The 18,401-nt window shown below is 39.2% G+C and overlaps 2 protein-coding genes across 2 annotated transcripts in view; both read left to right on the top strand.

Moving 5' to 3' along the window:
• The window catches only part of SPICE1 (spindle and centriole associated protein 1), a 63,646-nt gene extending 55,094 nt beyond the window's left edge, over positions 1 to 8,552 (top strand). Inside the window, 5 exon segments of the mRNA XM_073804223.1 lie at positions 2,075 to 2,258; positions 4,664 to 4,766; positions 5,546 to 5,633; positions 7,099 to 7,119; positions 7,121 to 8,552. Of these exon segments, the coding sequence (XP_073660324.1) occupies positions 2,075 to 2,258; positions 4,664 to 4,766; positions 5,546 to 5,633; positions 7,099 to 7,119; positions 7,121 to 7,153 (429 nt within the window). The 3' untranslated portion in view covers positions 7,154 to 8,552.
• A 3,845-nt stretch (positions 8,553 to 12,397) lies between these two features.
• Positions 12,398 to 18,401, top strand: part of CFAP44 (cilia and flagella associated protein 44) — a 138,030-nt gene continuing 132,026 nt past the window's right edge. Inside the window, exon 1 of the mRNA XM_019922445.3 lies at positions 12,398 to 16,807. Within this exon, the coding sequence (XP_019778004.1) occupies positions 16,651 to 16,807 (157 nt within the window). The 5' untranslated portion in view covers positions 12,398 to 16,650. The remainder of the gene's footprint in view (positions 16,808 to 18,401) is intronic.

Raw genomic sequence — 18,401 nt, forward strand, 5'->3', positions numbered from 1 at the left:
ACTGACTACAGACATATTGGTATTTAAGTATATTGCTGGAGCATCCAGAAATGACCCTGGTGCTTGAAGCTGGTACTAGATGGCTTATGCTGTGTCGGGTCCTCATCACAAAATAAGTAGAGGTTATTTATCAGTTTATGTCACACATGCATTAAAAGAGTACAACATAAAATTTAAAATGAGGAAATGAATGAGGAAAATAGGACAAAAGTAAAACAGGTAGGAAAGCTAAAATTAAGCTAGGAATGAAGTTTTAAATATAATATATAGAATAAATATGTCTTGAAAGTTTACCACATAACTGTTTTAATTGAAATCATTTTTACTCTTAAAGGGGCTCATAAAAGAGAATTGTGTGTAGTTGGTCCTCAGCTCATGAGTAGTTAATTTTTTAGGACACAGAATGCATTTTCCCTTAGAAATGATGTTTTAAAGAATATTAAAGTCAGGCTTTAATGTACATACTAATCATCTGGGAATCTTGCTAAAATGCAGACTCTGATTGAGTAGGTCTGAGGTAGAACCTGTGCGTTTCTAATAAGTTCCCAGGTCATGTTGGTCCAAGGATTACACTTTGAGGAGCAAAAGTCTGCATGTTGTAGTGCTGGAATTTTGTAAGTTACGTAACTGAGGGCTGACCTGGCAACGTGAACCTTCATTTCCTTGTTTGTGGGGAGCAAAGGGATTCTAAGTTCCAGTTGTGGAGTGTTGATAACACACGCCCTCATGCAGATCCCAGTGACGGGAGAGTCTTCCTTTTACCCTGTCATGAGCCAATGTGGCGCCTCTCAGAGTTCTGATGGGAGGCGGGGCTGTGGGAAGGAGCTGGCCAGCTTCATGGATTAGGGGTTCCAGAGTGATCGCTTCCATAGGGGCTTAACCAACTGTGGATTGAGGGCTTCCATGAGGAAGGTTAGGAGAGGGTGGGGGTAAGGACCGTCTCTGTCAGCACTGGCTCTTGGGCAATAAGGGCAATACAGGTATCGAGTGACAGAAATAGCAGTCAGAAGGGACTGGCAGAAGAAGCCGAGACGGAGATTAGGAGTGATCGTTTCAGTTGTATGTAAGTACAAGCTGCCTCAGTTTTAGTCAACAGAGACGTTTCTGTGTATGCAGAGTTTTGAAGTTTATTTGAAACATGTTTTTTAAACATGGTTTAAAAAAACCCACAGAATTAAAAATGGAGCTTGCCCGCTTTTCCGATTAGTACAACAGTTGGGCTGGAGAGGACGATCCAGTACTATTGTCCTCACCACCCTTTTCATTATAATCAGAATTACAACATGATTTTTAATTCATGCTGTTTTGCTTATCTCTTTTTTTAACTAGCGGGCATAAGCTACAAATTAGTGACTTCTAGTAGGAATTGTTTTTCCCCAAAGGGACATATTTACTAAATGAAGTACTTAAGAGTGACATTCCTTTCAGGAATTTTCAAATCAAACTTAACATTACATTCCTTGGGTGGCTCCTTTTTACTCTACCTCTCATATTCCTTTCCAGTCACCAGCCTTCTCGAATCAGGTATATTAGGCCAAAAGTGGCCTGGGTAGGGTGACACATGGTCAGAAGGAGTGATAAGATTCCTAGAAATCTTTGCCAAATAGCTCATAGTGCGTGTGTGAAGATTATAATTATAGAAGCATCTGTTTCAACTATCGCAGGTCCTTTTTTGTATATTGTGATTCAAACTCCAGACCTGCCTTTAATAGGGATGTTAGAAGTCAATCACTCGGAGTAGTATCTTTGCTCGTGTGATCTTTATGCAGCTCAACAAATGCTAAGAGATGCAGGAAGGCTTTGCTTTGTCCCACAGACACTCTCCATGGACAGAGGGACTAGAGGGCTTATGTGGCACTGATATTAGAAGGATTAGTATCCCTTTACTTTAGCCTTTATTTTTCAATTAAGAGATTTGTAAATTCTATTACTATTTGCCCAGTATTCAAGTTCACATGTAGCAAAGGCTATGAATACTAATTTGCTGGCTCTTAGTGGAAGAGTTCGTTTTTACAAAAGGTCATAATTGTTTGTATTATTTTTAATATGGAGTCTGTGTCCTTTTTTTTTTAAGTCTTTTCCAGCAGTACAACCTCTAACACCAAGTAGCATGGAGGAACGGATTGCAGAATTGAATCGACAGAGTATGGAGGCTCGTGGAAAACTCTTGCAATTAATAGAGCAGCAGAAACTTGTTGGTTTGAATCCTTCCTCTCCACCAGTATCACCTATTCGGTCACCTCTCGGAGCATGGACTGGTTAGTCACAAATTCATGATTTAAAAGCTTAGACACATGAAAATTTTCATTTTCTTGATTTTGCAAGTATATATTTAGCTAAATGAAATCTCAGAGCGCATATATTTCAGTGTCTTCAATGTTATATAGAAAGAAACAGACCTAAGTGACAGAAATGGGACTAGAAGGCTGGTCTCCTCTCTAGCTTCTAGAAAGCTATCCCATGGTGCCTGCAGTTAATCTTTGGTGTCTGAGTTCCTAAGTTGCCCTACATGTAAATGGGATCTAGTTCTGTATATGATTCGTTCATGGCGTATGCTGCAGCTATTTATAAACATAAGCATCAAAATAATTTAGAATTTCATCAGCAACAAATTACAAGTTATTATTCTGTTAAAACCATTAAAACATTTTCACTTGTAAGTTAAACTTCCTATTTAATTGTTACGTTTAGGAATGTGGGAAGCTACAGGCGATTCTAAACAATAGAAAGTAACTGAAAAATTAGTTGTCATAGTGATCACATTCAAAAAGGTACTGATGAAAGGAAGTAGACCTCAAGTTGCTCTTTAGCCAAAAATTGAATTATTAAGTCCCTCAAGGGGTAGAGCTGCATGAAGGTTCTAGAGAGACTAATTTGGGCCCGGTGTAAGAGAAGGTTCTAATTGTCAGGAATAGACAAAGCTCTGTATCAGTAAGTGGTGTGTCCCCTGAGGTGTTCAAACATTATTGTTTTCGAGAGATTCCTATGTCCTGTGGCTGGTTGAAGTACGTTACCTATGAAGGATCTACCAATAAGACTCTTTCTCTCAGAAGTTATTTCCTTTTTGAATTACAGACCCAGAGAACAGAGTGATTTGAGGCACTTCCCTGGTGGTCCAGTGGTTAAGACTCCACGTTCCCAATGCCGGGGGCCCGGGTTCGATCTCTGGTCAGGGAACTAGATTCCTCATGCGTTCCGCAACTAGAAATCGCGAGTGCCGCAACTAAGACCTGGTGCAGCCAACTAAATAAATAAATAAATATTTAAAAAAAAAGAGAACAGGAAAACAGAGTGATCTGGAAGTTACTGGAAAGTGATAGATAACGCATTTCCCTAAGGTCCTTCCTCTTTGTTTATTCTAGGCTCCTTCACATTACAGCTTTATCTACCGTCCTTCATAGTCAGAAAGTCTAGAGGCAACTTGTGACTAGAATAAATAAGTGAAATCACTCAATATATGTGAATACCAACGATGTGCCACCATGTTCTGGGCACTGGGGATACTGCATCGAACAGGACAAGCCCCTGCCCAGCTTGACTACTCCGGGATTCAAGCTGGGGGGAGCAGGCAATACAAATAAGCAAATAAATACATGAGACAATGTCAGTTAGTGCTAAGTGCAATGAAGAAAAAATAAAGCAGATCACTCGTAAGAATAATTTTGTGATCAAATGAGACATCTATTTCAGTAGTTCTTTGAGGTTAATACTTTCATTTCTGTTGGCTCATTTAGTTTTCAACATACCTTCAGAGTAGACAAAGCTGATACAACTATTTGATAAATAAGTAAACCGAGGCACAAAGAGGTTGAGTGATTTGTCTGAAATTCTAAAGCAAACTGGTAGATTTGCAACCGTGTTCTTTCCATTCCAGTGCTTATTTGTCTAAGGTATTCTTTTCTTAAGTAAAATTATTGGTTTCACAGGAACCTCTGTGGGCTATAATGATAAAGATAAAAATAAATCATATGTCATGCAGAACCTCTTGTTTTCTAGGGCAACCAAGGAATATGTTATAAAATTGAATAGAGCTTCATTACCCCTTAAAGTCCAGAAATTACTGGTTTTAAGCATGATTCTTAGGATCACTGCCTGAGCCTTTCATGAGTACATACTTAGTAAATATTTGTTGACTGATTATCTACTTCTGAAATATTGAAAATGTACATAATTATACTTGCCTTTGGCCATATGAGCTCTTCAGCCAACTTTCCCCTCCAAATTTAATGTCTTCAGTAACAGTAATAATGTAATAGATTTAGAAGATTTAAAGTTTTACTGTATAACTCCAGAAATGTTCTTTCTTTTTCATTTTTTTTTTTTTTCGGAAAGCTTTAGATAAGTCGCTCTCACCAAGATCTCCTGTTCTTTAGGGCTAGCTCTTAATTTCTGTTTTTCACTTGCAGATCTGACATGATACCACTTGTCTGAAGATTCTGGCTCTCTAGGAACTGGCATGCTCCTGAATTGACACTAAGAACTAAAGTTTCTTGTCCCACAGTTCGTTTTTTAAAAAATCCTTGAAGTGTATTTGTGGTCCATGATGATAAAAATATAGAAAGAACCCTCAACTTTATAATTTGCAGTAAGACAGAAATCAAGTTAAATTTTAATTTTCATTTTATTGAAAGGTAATAAACTAATGTTTATTTTTATATTATAGAAGGAGGAAAGAGGACGATCGAGGTATCTATTCCAGTAGCGGAAGCCCCAGAAAGCTCAAAATGCAGTATTGTCTCTCCTACCAGTGGGCTAAATTCAAGAAGGTAGGGTTAAAATCAAGAACGTGGTTTGTGTTTTATTCTCTTTGTGAAAAAAGGTAGTGCATAATGTCTGACTTAGTTTCAGACAGATTCACTCATGTAGAGAAAATCAAGTAATTGGGGAGGAGAATTTTGGGGGAAAAAAGAAGAAGAGTGAGGAACAATCCTTAATTAAGTAGAAAAGCATTGGGTTGGCTACTGAAGACAAAAATAGGATAATAGCACATATGTAGAGCGTTTTATGGGTTACAAAATTAAGAGGTAATATATGACAGGGTAAATTGACCAATAGTATTTTCCTCCTTTACGGTAAGTGAAACCAAAGCTCATAGAGCTAATTGGGCAGTTTGCCTCCATGGGTCACGTAGTTGGTAAATGGTGACACCAAGGATGTACCTGGCTGTCTGTGTCCACTCTTCATGCTAGTACTGCACTGCTCCACGTCTCATTACTCTTCCATGACCTTGACCTTCTTCCCCATCCCTGCACATCCATTCTTCCTCTTTTAATGTTAAAAACTTATCTGTGTGGTCCTCTAATGTACTGAATGGTACATTCCATTCAGTCTTTCTGTAAACCTAAACATACTCTAAAAAAGAAAATCTATTAATTAAAAAAAAAAGAGGTTGGTGAAAATATGTTGCAAATAATTTACCTCATTTGGACTTAAGTCAGCCATTCCTATCAAGCTCTTCTCAGTATTGAGAATTGTGTCTTATATAATTTTTAAAGGTGAATAATAATAGATTACTCTCTCACTCTCTTTTATTTCTCATAAATAGATCTCCAGGGGCTACTAGTAATTCTTGTTCTCCATTAAATGCCACCTCAGGAAGTGGGCACTTGACACCTGTTAATCCAAGAGCAGAGGTATGTGATAAAATGTAATTGTGAAATGTGTCTAGAGGTTGGGAGGGCAAAGGTGGGAGGTGGCTGATTTTGTAGTTTTCATGCTTAATTATTATTCCTGTTATCTTAAAGATAATATAAAATTCTCAGAAGAAAAGAAATACTAATTCACCTTCATTAGGAAAAACAAATAAGCATACACTTCTTTTGTTTTCTAGGGTAACTAAGGAATAAGGTAAAATTCAATAAGATTTCAACAAAGATCGGACATTATTGTTTCAGGCAGAGCGTTCCAAATAGTGTGGCAAGACACGCAGGGGTGCCTTGAATGGGCTGTGGGCTTACTGAGATACTGGTTTCCTCAGTCTTTGCTGTGGCTGTATAGGGCTTGGGATAACCAGAGCCCTGGGGCCAGTCACTTTCCTTGTCACTCTGCCCCAGTGTGCTGTATCTGAGTGTGCCACAGAGAGGTTATGTGCCACACGTAGAGAGGTTATGGCACAAAGGGTAAATAAATGTCCTACGTATTTTTTATGTGTTCTGATTTGCTATAGGAATGTAGAGAAACTAAGCATCTTACAGTATATCCACAATTTTTGCAAAAGGCATTTTTCTGTGCTGGTAATACAGCAAAATATAGTTCCTTTGACTGACTAGTCATAGCAAATTGTGAGGGTATCTTTAAAATCATAAACATTACATTTGCAAATGTGAGCTAACAACTGTTTGATGGGGTGGGGGGGGATCTTCCTTGCTATTCTTATTACTAGCTTCAGTAATTAGACAAAATAGTGAATACCTCAATAAACACTGAGTATTTATAGTCCAAATTAATCGGTAAGCTCAGAATATTCTGATTGCCCAGCACTGGCAGATTTGTCCTTTGTTGTTTCTTATATTCTTAAAAAGCTTTAACGTAAACTATTTTATATAATTTGCCCTTAATTTCTGGAATTTAGTAACAGATTTAATTTACCAAGGTCAAATAACTTTTTTTGTTATTTTACAAAGTTGTACATTGATTTGTATAAAATACTGGATTGATTCTTTTTAAAAAAATTAGGTCTGCCAAATCAATAAGGGGATCTGTTGACCAGGGAATATTTGGGAGTGTCTCTGATAGAGAATAAAAATTGCTAGTAGCAGGCTTCCCTGGTGGCGCAGTGGTTGAGAGTCCGCCTGCCGATGCAGGGGACACAGGTTCATGCCCCAGTGCGGGAAGATCCCACATGCCGCGGAGCGGCTGGGCCCGTGAGCCATGGCCACTGAGCCTGCGCGTCCGGAGCCTGTGCTCCGCAATGGGAGAGGCCACAACAGTGAGAGGCCCGCGTACCAAAAAAAAATTGCTAGTAGCAATAATTTTTAGTACCATTCAGTGGTGTAAGATAACTTTGGTTCTATGTACTTGGTATAAATAATTGTAAATCTTGAGTGGTTTCATGCTCCTGATTACTTTCTAAAGCCTTTCTGCATCTTTGTTCAACAGATTGAGAAACAAAATGAAGAAGGGCTGGTTTGCTCTTGCTACCCACGTGTCATAAGTGAGGACGAGTTGTAGAGTTTGTTCTCAGTAATATATTCTTGAGCTTCCACTCCCCTTTCCCTGCTCCTGCTTTTAAGTTTTTATGTTCTTCTTTCAGATACAACTGACAAAGATCTCATGACTTAGTACTAATGGAACAAAGAAATAAAGCAATTATTTTAATTTTTAACCTTTTCAAATAGATTTCCAACAAACAAACAACCTATAACCTCTTGTGAATAAAATTTTGACTAGAGGGAAATTAAAGTTTTATATTCTAATAAATTCAAGGATTTTTTGGAGTAATATATTTTTATCTTTATTATCTTTATTCAGATTTTTTTTTGGTCCAGTGTATCTCAAATGTTGATCTATTTTATTTTTATTTTTTTCTGAAGAACTAAGCTGCTTTTGCATATAACTTACAATAAAATGACTCGGTGTGACTAAAGTCTGGCTTTCAGAAAAATTTACACCCCCTTTTGAGAGAAGTCACTGTAGTCCATCACTTTTTCCATCAAGGGAATGTATAGTTTTCAAAAGTAAGTGTGGGGGCTTCCCTGGTGGCGCAGTGGTTGGGAGTCCACCTGCCGATGCAGGGGGCAGGGGTTCGTGGCCCGGTCCGGGAGGATCCTGCGTGCCGCGGGGTGGCTGGGCCCGTGAGCCATGGCCACTGGGCCGGCGCGTCCAGAGCTTGTGCTCCGCGGCGGGAGGGGCCACAGCAGTGAGGGGCCCGCGTACCGCAAAAAAAAAAAAAAAAAAGTCAGTGTGGGAGTATTTGTTTATATTTGCTTAAGCAGGTAAGGGTGGTTATATATATTATAAAATTCTTACATAGTCTTTACATGTGAAAATGTTATCAGTAATGGTAATGTATATCAAAAAAATAATGATTGAGCTTAAATATCTGAATGCACTAACATTGATTTATTAGTTTATTTAATGTTTGAAACAGAATTGAGTACAAAACGTTGCTATCAATTTTCCCAGCCTTGAATCTACAATGCATTCAGGGTAGATTTTTCTTCAAGGCACCTGTTTGATCTCACATATTGGTTTCTGTTTTAAACTTGGTTTTTGAATGGTCTCTGCTCCTTGGCTCTATGATAGGAATTCTCAGCCTAAGTGAGGTGGGAGTGGCGAGGGGGAAGCACACTGTAACGCCTTGGGGAACTCTCTTAGATAACACCTTCCCTCCTCCTGCAGTTGTAAGTCACTGTTGTAGGAAGTGTGCTATGCAGCTTTCATTTGGGCCTCTTCATTGTTGTAGGGGCAAAATAATTATTATCTTTTGGTATCACTGATTTTATTTATGTGAAGTCATCCGTATGCATTTGCATTATTGCAGATTCTTCCATCTGTATTGCACTTTTTAAACCTTGGTGTTTAATAAATACTATCCCTGTATGGCATATAAACCCATTTTAGTGTTATTCCTTCTCTTACTGAAATGTCAAGTTATCTGCTTGCTTTGTGAATGCGTTCTTTTGACGTGTATTTTCTTTAATATTTTCCAACTGGTTGGCTCTTTATTTTTTTCCTCTATATTCCTTTCAACCTCTAAGATGCCTTGGCATGGCATTTTAAAAAGCTGCTCATGGTGATTTAATGTGCAGCCAGAGCTGAGAACCAATGCAAAAACTTTTACCACTAGCTCATGGCAACCTTTGGGACTGATATTGAAGTATGCATCCTGTTAATGTTTGTTTTTGCTGATAAAATACAAAGGTAGATTGAAAAAACTCCAGGAATAATAGATACAGCGAAAGGAGCCTTTCTTTCTTAGGCCTTCTGGAGTAGTGCTTCTCAACTTCAGCTGTTATTAGAGTCATCTGGGGACCTTCTAAAATTCCCAGTGCCCAATTCTCACTCCAGACCAATTAAATTAGAAACTCTGGGGACGGGACACAAACATTAGTATTTTAAAAACCTCCTGAGATGATTCCAGTGAACAGCCAAGCTTGGGAAACATCATTATAAAAACATTTATTATCCCCAAGTCATAAATTAGTGCATATTTGTTCTTAATTAAGTTCAACTACCTTTATTAGCTTCTCTTTATCAGCTTTCAGAGCCAGCTGCATCGGTGGGTCTCAAAGCGTGAACACCAGCCAGCAGCATCATTATCACCTGGGGTACTTGTTAGATGTGAAAATTCTTGCGCCCTACCCCAGACCTATTGATCAGAAACTCTGGTGTCTTTTTTAATAAGCCTTTCATGTGATTCGGGGCATGCTCAAATTTGGGAACCATGGATCTATAGCACTGCAGACAGGTGAACTCTGCTGTATTTGACTGTGATGTACTACATTTGTATTTACTTTTAACGGTCCAGACTCAGATTACTTGTGTTTCTTGGTTTTAGATGCAAGTTTTTTGCTAACATATGTCTTGTCCGATATGTCCCAGAAAGCTGCTGATCAGGTGCTAATAAACTTTAATAAAATTGACAGTTCTCCAAACTGCAGCTTGCGAGAGAAACTAGACTGATAGCTAAATCCACAGTTATGATATAATCACTTCTACACTGTATAGCAAAATCATTTGGATTAGCAGAATTTAATAATGGCTTAGTATGTGCTAAGTGCCGGGCACTGTTCTAGCCACATGACTTCATGACACCTTCATGAGGTAAGTACTGTTATCCTTATTTTGCAGATGAGGAAATTAGATCCGAGGAGGTAAGCACTCTCTCAAGGTCACGTAACCAGCGAGTGGTGGCACTAGAATGGGAACATAGGCAGTCTTTCTCCAAAGCCTATGCTGCGCTGCCCTCTTATGGTGTGCACAATATGGAAGCACCATAATGGTAATAATAGCTTTCCTTTATTGAGCCTTTCCTGTGGCAGGCGCCGTGCTAAGCCGCAGTAGCCCGTTATTGCATTTAAATCTCACAGTCAACCTATGAGTTAGACGTGTTTAAATGCCACCCACCCCCCTTACAGATGAGGAAATTGAGCTCTAGAGGTCGAATAAGCTACCCAATGTCAGAGTGCTTGTAAGAAGTAAAGCCAGGACCTGAAGCTCTTTTTAAAAACAATTATTGGACTTCTACTAACTTAAAAGAAATAACTAATATAGCATAGTGGCTACGGGTGCAAGTGTTGCCATCAGAACGCTTGGATTCATATGTCATCTGTGTTCCTTGGGCTGTGTCCCTTGGGCAGATGAATCTCATTTTTCCCATTTGAAAGTCAGAGATAATACCTTTCTTACAGGGTTGTGAGAATTAAGTGAGGTAAATAGGTGTAAATATGCTAAGAACAGCACCTGACTCACAAGCATTCAGTAATGACTGCCAGCTTTTTAGTGTAGAAATAAATACACTACTCCCTCTGTACTTCTGGATTTTTAAAGACATTCTGTAGTGAATTTGTGTTTTTCTCAAATTAATAACTGGATCCAGTGCTTTAACTTTAAAGATGTTTGGAGGTTGAAATAAAACATGTTGAGCATATTATTTGAAAATAACTAACATACTGTTTAAAAGTAAGTTTATCCTATGTTTTCTGGCTTTTTGACACCCTGGGTATACTATTTAATAATTAACAGCCACGATAATGGTCTTGTTTTTTAATCGTCGAGAATACTTGACTAAAGAGAACATTTCAACATTACCAATAAATGCATGGTACAAAGTTTTTGGAAAATCGTTGTGTAACATTACAGAAATCAATAAACACAAAATATAATACAGCCACTTTTTTCTTACCAACTTTATTGAGAAATAATTTATATACAACAAAATACATCCATACATCCATTTAAAGAGAACAATTCATGGACTTTGGCAGTTGTATATACAGACAGAACTATCACCACAATTAAGACCATTTCTATCATCTCCAGAAGATTCCTCCTGTCTCTTTGCAGTGCATCTCTCCCTTTACTCCAGCTCTAGGGAACCACTGATCTCCTTTTGGTCATCATAGATTTGTTTGCATTTTATACAAATGAAATCACACACACTGTAATATTTTGTGCCTGTATACTTACACTCATCCTAACTGAGATTCATCCATGTTGTGTGTATCCGTTTCTTCCTTTTTACTTCTGAGTAGTATTCTGTTGTACAGACATTTATCCATTCACCTGTCAGTGACCATTTGGGTGGTTTCCAGTTTTTTGCTATTGTGAATATGGCTGCTATGAACATTCACGCATAAGACTTTGTACGGATGGAAATTTTTTATTCTCTTGGGAAAATACCTTGGACATGGAATCGCTTGGTAAATGTTTAACTTTTAAAGAAATTGCCAAACGTTTTTCCAAAGTGGTCGTGCTACTTTACATTTTCAACAGCATTATATGAGAGTTCCATTTGCTCCACATCCTTCCACATTTGGTGCGGGCAGTTTTAAAACTTTTACCCATCCCAGTAGATATGGAACGCGTGCATTGTGGTGTGCATCTCCCTGGGGCCTACTGTTATGCATCTTTCCATGTGTTTATTGACTGCTCATACATCTGATGTGGTGAGGTATTCAAAGTCCTAGGTGGTTAGTTTTTTTGTTATTGAATTATAAGAGTTCTTTACATATTCTGGATACAAAATTCTTTGTCATATTATTGCGAGGCTGTAGCCATTTAAAAACAATGTTTTGTAACCAGTAACATTAGTTAGGTACTTAAAAATAATTAATAATGATTGCTGGCTGTGCCACAGAGCGTTTGGAGAGCAAACTGCTAAACCGAAAAAATCTGTCAAGCTAGGCCTATATTTTGTGCACCTGGAGTCCTGTGACCAAGGAGCCCACAACATAAAATACTTACTCTTAAAGTCAACAGAGATAACATAAAGTAAAATAAATAAATAAAACAAAAATCGCCCCGCGACGTATTTTTGCTGATGACGGCGTGTGATCAGGGCACCTTTGAGTCATTTTGTATTATTGGGCATAGCTTCGAAGTCATCAATGTATCATCCTTAGGATAATAATAATATAAACTAGATATAAAAATTAAACGGGGATAATAAGCTGGTAGAATGCCGGGCTTTCTGTTTGGCCTTGATCCTGAGTCATGGGCCACGAAATAGCCGAGCCAGAAGGCAAGCGAGATCAAGGGTACCCCTGCAACCGCCTTGGCATTTCCCAGAAGGCGGCCTTAGGGCGGCGCATGCGCCTCTCAGCCCGCCCGTCTCCGCCCACCCGGGAGGCGGGATGGCGTTGCCGTGGTAACCGCAGTAAACGGAGACCCGGGGCAGACGCCGTGACTGGTAACGCGCGGCGGAGGTTGGTGCCTTAGGTAAGTTTTGACCCCAGCAGCCTGGCAGTTCCCACAACCTCCCCCCTAAAATCTGTTGGCGAATCAGGGATCAGTCGACCCTATTTGCACTTGTCTTAGGCTGAACTAGGGTTCTCCGGGCTTTGCTGAGACACATTCCTTCTCCTTTCTATGGATCAGTTCAACAAACATTTGAATTGATAGCATACTCAGGCATGGGGCAACACACTGTAGATACAACGTGGACGCTGTTCCTGCCTGCAAGGAGCTCATGATCCAGCTGGGGAGGAAGACAGACGATGGCAGGAGTCCGAGTTGGACCGGGCTGAGCCAAGAACAGGAAGTCGGTGGGAAAGTGCCTGGGTTCTGGGGTCAGCAAGCCACCCAGACCTGTTAAGTGTGACACTTGGCAAGTTGACCTTCTGCACTTTAGATTCCTCATCTAACTAGGGAAGGTGGTAGTGCTTACTTCATGGGGTTCCTGTTACAATTAAATAGGATAATGCAGGTCAAGTAAGTGTGTAGCACATGCAAGACACAGTAGGTGCACAATAAATCCTTGTTGCATACAAGTAGATATAGTAGCATACAAGTACTCAGCATGCCCGGCCAATTGTGAGTTGTCCAAGGTGGTTACTGACTAAAACTTTTGAGAAGGAGGAGGGGCTGAAGAGGATCCGGGAAAGGGGAAGGTGACAAGAGATGAATTACAGACTCTAAGATGAAGGACCTCTGTGCCACACCAAGGAATCTGAGTTCTTGTTCTGTGGCAATGAGGAGCCATTAAAGGTTTTAAACAAGAAGAGTGGCACATTAAAAGCTGTGTTTTAGGAATATAAGAGGCAGTGTACAAATGGACCAGAGAAGGGAGAGAATGAGGCTGTGGTAATGGTAGAGGTGAGACAGTGTGAGGACCAGAACTGGGATGGGGACAGTGGGACTAGAAGGGAGAGGATGAATTCAAAAGGCTTAATAACTGGACACTGGGCAACAGGACTTGGAAGTCAATTGCATGAGTTGGGTGAGAGGGAAGGATTCAAATAGTAACTGCTCTGCTATCTCATCTGTAAAATGCACCTAACTCATAGAGTTTTGAGAAATATATGAAACAATATGTGTAGAATCCTCAGAACTGTGCTCGACACATGGTAAACATTAAAAAAACACACGAGCTGTTATTCTCTTCACAGTTGTATTTCACACTGTAAAGTAAAAACTGAGTGTCTGTTTTTATACAGGAATCTCTATGAATCTCAACGTGACCAGCTCTGGCACACGGCTGAGATGGAGTGTTTGAGTTTGTGAGAGTGGGGACCGACCCTGGAATCTAAGGAATGAATCTTGAGTAATGTCATCTTGGGGAGCCCTCTGTCCGGCTTCCAGCCAACCTCCTTCTAGCAACACACACTCTGCAACACTGTGTACTATAATTTTCTTTTTTCTTTACACTTCCTCAGGGTTGACTCAAAACTTCACAGTCTACCTAATGAGTTGGTTAACAGAATTAACCATAGGCTGGACCAATAAGCCTGAGTCTAATGAAAATAGATTTAAGGTAGTTCTGCAAATAGACTTCCAAACCTAGCTAGTTCAGTTGTATAAGATAGGACATGGCTAGGTATACAGAAATAAGGTTTAGTCATTCTAGCTGGTTACAAATGGATTATTACGAGTCAGTATATGAGGAGCCTGCCCACCCCCCAGACCCTGGCCCCCAGATAATGTAATATTAGGCTGCCTTGAAAGAATATAATGTCCCCAACGGATAAAGTGATGATTCATATCTTCTGGAAAGTGTCCAGATCCTTCAAAGGACATACAAAATTGGGAGGGATATATGATGGATTGGGAATTAAGTTTTTGAGCTATCCAGATGCTGAAAGGAGTTGAAAACATGTTAGTGAGAAATAGTTGAAAGAATTGGGATGCTTTATTTGGGAAAAGAGAGGATCTGGGTAGGAAAGTTAACTGGCTAATTATTTGAATGGCTATAGTAAATAGGAAAACTTATTCTGTGTGTCCCCAGAAGAATAGGGCCAAATAGATCCAAGTTGCAGGGAGGAAGATTTCATATAATAGAAAATGAACTTCCTAAGAACTAGAGCTGAGGACATTAACAGAATGTGCTCACCCTCTTACCTGAAATGTTTAAATTAAAGCTGACTGTCTCTTGGTGTGTTCCTTCATTTGTTCCTTTATTCAGGAATTAAAACATTCATCCCTTCAACTATTTTACCTACTGAGTGCAAGGCACTGTTCTTTGAAAGCTTTACTGTATTAACTCATTGAGATCTCAGAATCACCTTGTGAAGTAGGTACTGCACTTTACAGATGAGAAGGCACAGAGAGGTTAAATACTTGTTTAATACCTCACAACTATAATAGTAAGAGGAAAAGCCAGGCTTTGAGCCCAGTCAGTGTGATTCTAGCCAATACTCTTAGCCTGGGCTTGAGTTGTAGATGTGTGATTTATATTGGGTGGGAGGATTGGACCAAATTAACCCTCTTTCAACTCTCAAGATTCTGTGATCATATTTATTGAGCCCTAGCTGTATTAAAGAGAATGTGTAGTAATTATAGTAAAACTACCATTTTCCAATACGTACGAAGAGTTTGATATAAACCCATGGTCCTTAACTCTGGTTCTTATTCTTTGGCTCCACAAAAGAATTATATAGGGAATGAGACCCCGAGAATGGTACATTGTAAAAAGTTTTCTGAGTGATTCTGAAGTACAGCCAGAGTTGAGAACTATGGGTATAAAAGATCTCATTTAATACTTACAATAACTCTGCCAGACAACCTTATCTTCCCCCTTGTACATATAAAAGGACTGACAGGTTAAGGGATGCTAGGGGCTTGGCCCTTGGCCAAGTAAACCTTTTTTCTTGGCCAAACAAGTCTCTCTGACATCAAAGCCTCATCAGGTTACAATACCACTTCTCAATCCTTTAATTCTAAAAAAATAAAAACAAACACAAAAATCAAGAGAGGGTATCATGATGTCAGTGCAAGGAAACAGATGGTATAACCCTAATGTCCAGATGAAGGTGGGTAGTTGTCATCCTGCACTCTCATGCACCGATCGTGTAGTGTAGATCCTGGCTGCTTTGGGCATAGTAGTCTTTCTTGAGAGACCAGGAAGGTTTAATAATGCACTAGTTCAGTTAATTCGCATAGCAGCCTTATACATAGTTTTTTCTTCACTCCCATTTTACAATTGAGGAATTGATGTAAAGTAATTAGCTAGTTCTGTGGCAAAACTGGGATTCAAACCTGAATCTAACCACAGATCTCATCCAAATAGAACTACTACTCTACCTGCCAGCTGTGCCATAGAAGAATGTTGAGGAAACACGGGATGTTTAGTGCGGAGAAATGAAGACTTAGAAGGAAGACATAGTAGATGTTCTCATCTACAAGAGCTGCCATAGAGAGAGGACAGAGAAAACCTCTCGTGTCACTCCCCTCCTTAAAAACCTTCAATGGCTTTCAATTACCATAGAAATAAGTTCTAAACTCCTTAGCAAAGCTTAGAGACAATTTGATGATCTGCTACCCGCTTCCTCATCAATGTCCATTTCACTCTCCTGCTCTAGCCAATAGACTGCTCTCAGGCCTTCACAGACACAAGCCTCTCTTAGAAGCTCCCTCTGCCAATAATCTTTCCCATTTTATGCCTGGCCAACGTCTACTCATGACCTGTGTCTCAAATGCCTCTTCCTTAACCCCAGACATAGTTTAATCTTCTTGCTGTATGTGCCCACAGCACCCTATTCTTTTGTAGCACTCATTATATTTTAATTACCTGTTTAATACCTATATTTCTAAAAAAGCTCCACTGAGTTAAGGATCGTATCTTTCTAGTTTAGTACTACAACTTAGTGCCTAACATAAGATTTGATACATAGAAGTTATCCTCAACAAATATTTAAAAATTGAAATTGATTAGTAACACCAGGGGACTTTGATGATGGGAGGGGGAAGAGGAGGGGATGAACCAAAAGAAGGATGGCAAAGGGTTAATTTTAATGTGGAGCATTTAGAGGAAAGATAGGCTTGCGTGGTGTTTCACTGTGGACTTCTGGAAAACCAGAGGGCACCATGATGACGAGTTTGCCTGGAGGAAGGGAATATCTGACTATATTTTGCCATTCTACGGAGGTCTCTGATGATGGCCATGCCCTCCAGCTGGTGAAGTCATTTCTGATACCTTGCAAACACACAGATTGTCAACACACATGGTGTTTGGTGCTCATGGGATTTGTTTAGGGGGAAAATAATCTGTTAATGATTTCTATTTTACAGCTCTATCCCTGTCTCTGTCTCAATTTTGTGCTTACAGAGAAAATGAAGGAACCAGATGATCAGGATACTGATGGGGGGAAATCAGAGAGATCAAAGAGTGATGGAAGGCAGTCTCATTCTTCTAGATCTGCATCAGAACGTGAGTAAAGATTATAATATACACTTAGGGTCTTGATTATTAAATTGGAGTAAAATAATTTTTAAAGAGTGCATATCTAAGTTTATACAACAGAAAGGTTGACTTGTTTAATTCCCTTACTAAACTCTAAGTTCTTTAAGAGCAGATTCTGTGTTTTAATCATTTTATCTCTAGTCCTGGAACACAGAAGTTACTATCATCTCTATGTTGATAATGACCCATCTTCACATCTGGTCTGGCTCCTTCCTGTAGGGTCTACAAGGTCTTTAATGAGCTTCTCTAATACAGTGCGGTGGAAAGAGAGCTGGACTTAAGTTTTGAGTCCTGGGTCTTCCACTTAGAGATGCTTGATCTTGGATAAATTATTTCACCTTTCTGAGCCTCAATTTTCTCACCCGTAAAGTGATCGTTGTGAGCTGTTTGAGGATTAAATTGGATAACATATGTGGAAGGATATCATAAATTGCAGATAGAAGGGAAAGTGAAGAATTTTGTAATAGGATTTTTAAAAGATCTTTTTAAAAGACTGGCTCTTTCTGTCTGGGCATCGTGGTGTTAGGTGGCTTAGTGGAATATTGACATTTTTAGTTCTAATCCTAAATATAGTTTCAGAATCTAATTTTTACTATTCACCTAGAGGAGAGCAGGTCCTGGGGAAATCAATTCATTTACAAAATGTACATTAAATTCTTTCAATTTATCTTAGGCCTGTCTGGTAAATCCATGATTTCTCCGTATCGTATTTTATTTTAGAGGTCTATCTCCTCTTGCTTGGACTCTTACAACAAGGATTTCTGCTTAAGTCTTCCTGTCCATACCACCATTAGAGTTATCTTTCCAAAAAATATGATTATATCACTCTCCTGAAAAACTTTAGTTTGCTTCTCGTTTGTTTTTCCGTTTCCACTTTTTTCCACTCCCTATGTTTCTGACACAGGATTGTCTACTTTTTAGTTTCTAGTGCTTTGCAGTATTTTCCTGGATGATTTAGTTTTTTCTTTTTTTTTCAAATTTTGTTTTATAGATCTTTATTGAGTATAATTGCTTCACAATACTGTGCTGGTTTCTGTTGTACAACAAAGTGAATCAGCCACATGCATACATATATCCCCATATCCCCTCTCTCTTGCGTCTCTCCCTCCCACCCTCCCTATCCCACCCCTCTAGGTCGTCGCAAAGCCCCAAGTTGATCTCCCTGTGCTATGCTGCTGCTTCCCACTAGCTATCTATTTTACATTTGGTAGTGTATATATGTCACTGCTACTCTCACTTTGCCCCAGCTTCCCCCTCCCCCTCCCCATGTCCTCAAGTCCATTTTCTCCTCTAAATGTTTGATAGAATTCACCTGTAAAGCCATCTGGTCCTGAACTTTTGTCTGTTGGAAGATTTTTAATTACAGTTTCAATTTCATTCCTTGTGATAGGTCTGTTTATATTTTCTAATTCTTCCTGGTTCAGTCTCGGAAAATTGTACCCTTCCAAGAATTTGTCCATTTTTTCATGGTTGTCCATTTTATTGGCATATAGTTGTTTGCAGTAGTCTCTTATAATCCTTTGTATTTCTGTGATGTCAGTTGTGATTTCTCCTTTTTCAT

This window comes from Tursiops truncatus, chromosome 4 (genome assembly GCF_011762595.2).
Source record: "Tursiops truncatus isolate mTurTru1 chromosome 4, mTurTru1.mat.Y, whole genome shotgun sequence".
Classification (NCBI taxonomy): domain Eukaryota; kingdom Metazoa; phylum Chordata; class Mammalia; order Artiodactyla; family Delphinidae; genus Tursiops; species Tursiops truncatus.